This window comes from Littorina saxatilis, linkage group LG8, assembly GCF_037325665.1.
Source record: "Littorina saxatilis isolate snail1 linkage group LG8, US_GU_Lsax_2.0, whole genome shotgun sequence".
NCBI classification, from domain to species: domain Eukaryota; kingdom Metazoa; phylum Mollusca; class Gastropoda; order Littorinimorpha; family Littorinidae; genus Littorina; species Littorina saxatilis.
Window position 1 is genome coordinate 12,194,303 of NC_090252.1, and position 7,060 is coordinate 12,201,362.

At 41.2% G+C, this 7,060-nt stretch overlaps 1 protein-coding gene across 1 annotated transcript in view; it reads right to left on the reverse strand.

Moving 5' to 3' along the window:
- The window catches only part of LOC138972799 (uncharacterized), a 13,461-nt gene extending 9,223 nt beyond the window's left edge, over window positions 1-4,238 (reverse strand). Inside the window, exons 1-2 of the mRNA XM_070345467.1 lie at window positions 3,389-4,238; window positions 1,669-2,007 (exon numbers count right to left, since the gene is read on the reverse strand). Of these exons, the coding sequence (XP_070201568.1) occupies window positions 1,669-2,007; window positions 3,389-3,443 (394 nt within the window). The 5' untranslated portion in view covers window positions 3,444-4,238. The remainder of the gene's footprint in view (window positions 1-1,668; window positions 2,008-3,388) is intronic.
- Between the last annotated feature and the right edge of the window lie 2,822 nt (window positions 4,239-7,060).

The following is a 7,060-nucleotide window of genomic DNA, read 5'->3' on the forward strand; positions in this document are numbered from 1 at the left end:
GCGAGTGGCTCTCGATTGATATTCCCGCTGGGTCTTGACTGAAATACAAGCCATATAAAAAACCACGAGTGTTGTAATCTGTATATCCCATTCTACCATCAAACACAAAGTGTAGACTACTAGCGGCACTGTTGCGATCTGTGCAGGGTAAAACTGTTGCCAGCGAGACTTAGCCCTTTTGCAACCTTAAACTAAGTGACCGTCGCTGAAAAAATAAAACGAATGAGTGCATCGATAAGTACGCGGTAACACTACTTTCAGACCATTTAAAAGCTTTAAGTAAAGGTTCATAAGTTGCAAGAAAGTAATGAAGTCGAATAGAAATTAATTTAGTTGAAGCGCACAATTCTTTTGTTTTGCGTTTCAGGTCGGCAGAACGGGCGAAACGGGTTTGGGACCCATTTGGCTTACTCGATTCAGAATCGATTCCACGTTGTTTTTCTCGAACGTGTGTAATTAGGCTTATTGACAGAGAAGCAAATTTTAGGGAACAAATATGTAGGTTTAGATTTAACCATTTGCTCCCTATTTGAAATGTATCTACGTGATAAACTGTTTTGCGAGTGTGTTTGCATGGATGAACTTAAACTGGTATGGGTGTGAGGAAAACGCGACCGACACGTCTGTCACCGCCGATTGATTGCATTTTGAAGGAATATGACTGGATTACGGAAAAATATGTGGACTTACTGCAGAGCCAGGCAAAAGAGTAGACTTGCTCGCAAAACACGTGAAACAGCCGATGTTTGATAGCTGAAGGCGCACACCAAAACACACTACCGACAGATTCTCAAAAGTCGTCTGCTAACGATGCAAGGGGAGGGTACTCGTGTTTTTGTTTTGGTTCGCTAGCATCTGGTTATCTTGTAAGTTGAATGTTCGTTTTTTTCGACCTGCATTGCTTTCATAATGAAAGAAACTTTTGCTTATTGCATCTCATACATCAGATCAGTTCTGAGATTCATTTTTGCGTGCAACTGATATGGTTTTCTGAGCCGTGCAATACGATTTTAGAACTTCATACAAATGTGTCACATTGTTCGGCGCGAGGTCAAAGGTCGGGAGGAAAGTAGTCCTTTGCCCAAATCGGAATCTGCACTATCATATATTTTTTGGAGTCCATGATGTATTTATTGAGCTATAAAAATACAACATATATACCCATACTGAAGTAACAGAGACAAAGAAGGGAGGTCATGGGATATATATATATACACCACACCCTCATCTCGATTCCCCGTCAACGTTAAAACATTTAGTCATAACTTGACTAAATGTAAAAACAAATATTAAGAAAAAAAGAAAGACAATTTAAAAAAATAAAGGCATGTTTTATGCAGTCAAAGTTGAGATGCGTGATCAGTTAGATGATTATTATAAAACCACACAATCACACACACAAACAACCCTCCCCCCCCACACACACACACATACAAAGTGTAAAGGATCGACAGTGATAATAACACCACACACACACCCACACACACACACACACACACACACACACACACACACACACACACACACACATGCAATTGCACGCACACCTACTCACAGATTTACATCAATTTCTTCTATAAAGAAAACACAGTCGAAAGATATGAGATCATTATGAAATATGAGAGTGATTATGTACGGAAAAAATATATACAGGTACAGTCAACTTACAAATATGATCAAGTGTGCACGACGCTGATTGGGTAGGATCTCCTTGCACCGAACACGTGATAGTAACTCCACCAACCACAGGATCTCTTACATCGTTGAGTTTCAACGTACTGTTGTCGCTCCGAATATTTCGAGACAACGTCACGAAATTTTGAGGTGGTATTGCGCATGCCCCATTAGCACTACAGTTTCCAAATATGATTTCACTGCCTGACGAAGTGGTCATGCTCCAGACAATGACGTCATCGATACTAAATTCGTCACAGATGACGTCAGACTTGTTGAGGGTGGTGTTGATATCAAAAGTTCCATCAGGACGGCAGTTGGGCAGTCTGACAGCTGTGTAAAGGAACGACAGTGATAATAAATACGATCTGAAGCAAAACCAGTTTCATGTATTCACAGCTTTAGAATGTTAAAAGATGTTGGGTTTGTCATTCTGATCTTCAGTGCAACTACAAACAATTATGCATTTCCGATCTTCAATGCAACCACAACCTATTATGCATTCCAAATCTTCAGTGCAACCACAACCTATTATGCATTCCAAATCTTCAGTGCAACCACAACCAATTATGCATTCCAAATCTTCAGTGCAACCACAACCTATTATGCATTCCAAATCTTCAGTGCAACCACAACCTATTATGCATTCCAAATCTTCAGTGCAACCACAACCTATTATGTATTCCAAATCTTCAGTGCAACTACAACCTATTATGCATTCCAAATGTCCAATGCAACTACGAACCTATTATGCATTCCAAAACTTCAGTGCAACAACAACCTATTATGCATTCCAAATCTTCAGTGCAACCACAACCTATTATGCATTCCAAATCTTCAGTGCAACCACAACCAATTATGCATTCCAAATCTTCAGTGCAACCACAACCTATTATGCATTCCAAATCTTCAGTGCAACTACAACCTATCATGCATTCCAAATTTCCAATGCAACTACGAACCATAATGCATTCTCGGTCTTCAGTGCAACGACAAACGATCACAAATTCCCGATCTTAGTTGCAATGACAAACTCTCAAACATGTCCAGGTTTCTGGAAATTTAATTCAGAAAGTACAAGATTTAATCTATTTATCAATTTGACAAAGTCGACTACGCGAGGCTAGCGCCTAAATGAAGCTTTATAACCTTGCATGTTTGGTAAAAATGGACATGTTGAAATCTTACCCAAAACAGTAAAATGCGAGTCATCTTGATATCAACTTCGGACTGAAACATGTATAGTTTTTGTCAAAGCAGCCAGTCCACTTTTGTAATTTTGCGAAACCATTTGATTTGCTGGTAGATTTAACTCTATATAATCCAAAACAAGCTGAAACTTTTAAACTCCGTAAAATGTTGCCTGTCCTCGACTCTGTGCTTATTACTTGAAAGTGTGTATCCCACAAGCTGTCATTTGTATCGCGCATAATACTTGATGTATAGCAGGAAAGGATGTCAATTTACATTTGGCCAAAAAAAAATAGGTCTGTTTACGGTAACATAGGCCATAAAAATAGGGTCGGTAGGTCGGGATTTTTTTTTCTCCCAAAAAACATATTTTTACGTTATTTTTTTTTATTTATTTTTTTTTCCCCAAATGCCCCCCAAAAAGTCTAGGGTCGCGCCAAAAAAATAGGGTCGGTCGGGTTACCGTAAACAGACTATTTTTTTGTTTTTTTGCCTTACATCACATCAATAAAAGTGCACATACCTTCTGCAACTTGAACAAAGACAGTAACAAGCAATGGAACCGTCAGCATGTCCATCAGTAGTAGCTGGGGTCTGTCCTTGTGTTCGATTCCTTTTGTTGTGTGTGCAAAAAACTTCTGCTTGGTTCCTTATAGCTACTGTGTTCCAAGCGCCAAATGACAAATCACTTAGAGTACCATCACAGTTTGGGGAAACAGGTTGCTGTCCTCCTTGATTGCGAGTTGCTGTTGTTGGTGGTGGTGGTTGAGGTAGTGGTGATGATGTTTTGTCGTCGTCGTTGCTACTGTTGTTACGTTTCTTCTACTTCTTCTTCTTTCTTCTTTTCTCAGTTGTCCTGGTGGTAATGTTTTCGTCGTCGTCGTCGTTATTGTTACTGTTGTTACCGTTTCTTTTTCTTCTACCTCTTCTTCGTTCTGAGTTGTCCTGGTTCTTTTCTTCTGTGGTGTTCTTTCGCTGTATTTTCTGTTATTCCTTGTCTACTCTTCTATACTCAGTTCTTACCATGCCTTAACAGTTATCTGAGAGTTTTCTTCCCAAAAAGCATGCTCGGCTTATCTGCACGATTTGCACAGCTAGCGAAATACAGGTTTCCTGTGCTCAAAGTTAGTCACGCGGAAACAAATGTTAGTACAAATGAATTTCGTCTTTTCCCAAGTTTATGAAAATTACTAACCTGCTGTGCCTGGCTCTCGAATATTAAGCACACACAGTTGTAATACACGAGTCTTATTGACAGTTTTCAGACAAATATTCAAACTGGATGAAATAAATCGACAGGGCGGAATTAGTCATGGAAGGCGACTGACTTGCTTCACACGCTCTACGTGCAACGAAACGCAACCCCACCCTGTCTTGTGAATAGACTCGAGCGTCATGCAGACCCTCCCTGTTTTATGAATAGAGTTCACCGAGCATGCCGAGCTCTTGCCTTTTTTTTGGGATTGATGAAATGTGCATGCAACAGAGTAAAATGTATAATTATTCACGTTTTGGAAATCGTTTTTGTTTTGTTTTGGAAAGTGTCAGGGCCGGACTAGGCGAAGAGGAGGGGGGGGTTGCCAGTGGTGGCCCAGGGGGATGTCCCCCCTGGCGGCAGGGGCGGATCAGTTCATTTTATGACTGGTTTTTTTCAAAAGTATATTGTGAAGATATGGGTGTGAAGGCGCAAAGCGCCGAGCCGACGGCGCGAAGCGCCTAGCTTGCTAGGGGGGTCCGGGGGCATGCCCCCCCGGAAAATTTTGAAAAAAAGGATGCAAAATGGTGCAATCTGGTGCATTCTGAGGATGATCATTACCAGTTTCAGGCAGCAGATTTTGTCACTGATTAATACCCCAAAAATTGAAACTCAATGTAAAATAAAGAAATGCATACCTCATTCAATATTTTTATTTTTTGGCTGGGGGGGGGGGGGGGTTCGGAAACCCTAGAACCCACCACCCCCTCCCCCTCGTTGTGGGGGTCAGGGGGCGAAGCCCCCTGAAGCTGATGGGTAGGTCATATTCTGAGATAGGAAAATGGTCGCTCCTTGCATGAAACGGCATAAAATAAGCAATAATAAAAAAAAATTAAATAAGTAAGGTACATGTTTAGGCTAGGGGGGGGGGTTGCGCAACCCCCATAACCCCCCCGGTAGTCCGGCCCTGAGTGTGTTTTTGTGAAGTGCGTCATAAATATTTTATGAGATTTATACGCGCGCGTGCGTGTATGCGTTAGTGTTTGACTTTGTGCTTGCGTGCGTGCGTGCGTGCGTGCGTGCGTGCGTGCGTGTGTGCGTGCGATTGTGCGTGCGTGCGTGCGTGTGTGTGTAAAATGGTTAGAGTCAAGCAACAAACATAGAAAGACAATAAACACACTTGAGAAACAGAAATATTTTTTTCTGCAAATCTGTTTTTCAATTTATGTTTCAAAAAGAAATCGCGTAATCGAATGAACTGCTCGTAAAACATGATTTATATCAATTACACACTATGTTCTCTTCCTTTAATTAAAGAAAAACACCCTGAATTTTGTATATCAAGTATCAACGATTTTTTTTCTTTTTCTGAATGTATTCATGAAGGTGCCATATCTAACAGAAAGGAATGTTGAAAGTCCTTTCAGTAGGAACAAATAAAGGATCTGTTTTTATCTTTCCATGTCTTTGATAATGTGATGATGAGTAAGAATTGCTTTGCCTCTTAAAAGTAAAACATTGCAATCTTTGGTTTCAGGATAAACACTTGTGATTGAATCCTATTTCGTATTCGCATACGTGTACAAAGCTACCCATAAAGCTTCTATATATATATATACACGACTTGTGTCTGTGTGTGTGTGTGTGTGTGTGTCTGTGTGTGTGTGTGTGTGTGTGTGTGTGTGTGTGTGTGTGCGTGTGTGTGTGTGTGTGTGTGTGTGTGTATGTGTGTGTGTGTGTGCGTGTGTGTGTTCGCGATGCACGGCCAAAGTTCTCGATGGATCTGCTGCAAATTTGGTGGGCATATTCAGGTACACCCCGGATACAATCAGGTCGATAAAAATTTTCAACGCGTGCTCTCAGCGCGCAGTGCTGAACCGATTTTGGTTTTTCTGTTCATCCATTCCCAGTAACTCTTCCTTATCTTCTCCAGTGTTTTGCGTTTATCTCCCTTCCTTCGTGTGGCGTCAATCCATATTCCCGTTACTATTTTTAGAAGGTCACTGTCACTGTCATGTACAACCGTATATTTTCTGTGATATATTGTATGCTATGATATTTTGCAATGATGTTTAGCCATAGTTCGTTATACGCGTAGGTGTGCGAGAATATGTAAGCGCAGTGCTTTAAAGATGTCCATGTGTGAACGTGTAAGTGGGCGTAGTCGAATGTCCATGTGGGAGTGGAGCATATAAGAATGCCCATGTGTGAATGTGTAAGTGGAGCGTATAAGAATGTGTAAGTGGAGCGTGGTCGAATGTCCATGTGTGAATGGGTAAGTTGAGCGTATACGAATGTCCATGTGTGCGATGTGTAAGTGAGACATGGATGTGTTCATGTCTGAATGCGTAAGAACAATGCAAGGAATGTCCAGAGAGGTATGTGGGAGGTGTTTCTATAACCTGCCCTGTTATATAGTGCTATATGTTTTATGTAAAATCAATGTCTTGTTTGTATTATTGTTATGTACCGCCCCTGAATTTCTCTATGAGATCATAACGTATTCTTATTCTTATTCTTCTTATTCTTACTACGCTCTTTATCTTCTTCAGTGTTTTGCGCGTTTATCTCCCTTCCTTCGTGTGGCGTCAATCGCGTACGGTGCGCCACTCACGCGGCGAAGCCGGCTCTACTTCTTCCCGGCGAAACCGGCTACCATTCATTCAGTCGTATTATAAAGGAAGAAGTACTTGAACCCCTATATCGCCGATTTGTTCAGCAAAGTGTACATGTACTCTCTCTCTCTCTCTCTCTCTCTCTCTCTCTCTCTCTCTCTCTCTCTCTCTCTCTCTCTCTCTCTCTCTCTCTCTCTCTCTCTCTCTCTCTCTCTCTCTCTCTCTCTCTCTCTCTCTCTCTCTCTCTGTGAATTTTCCTGTACAGATGCATGATCCTCTTTTCGATAAATGATACTGTCACATTCTTAAAACGTGACTAGAGTATTCCTAGGTTGCAGATGAGAGACTATTCCTGCGCACCTTCAAAGAACGATTAAGTGAAAAC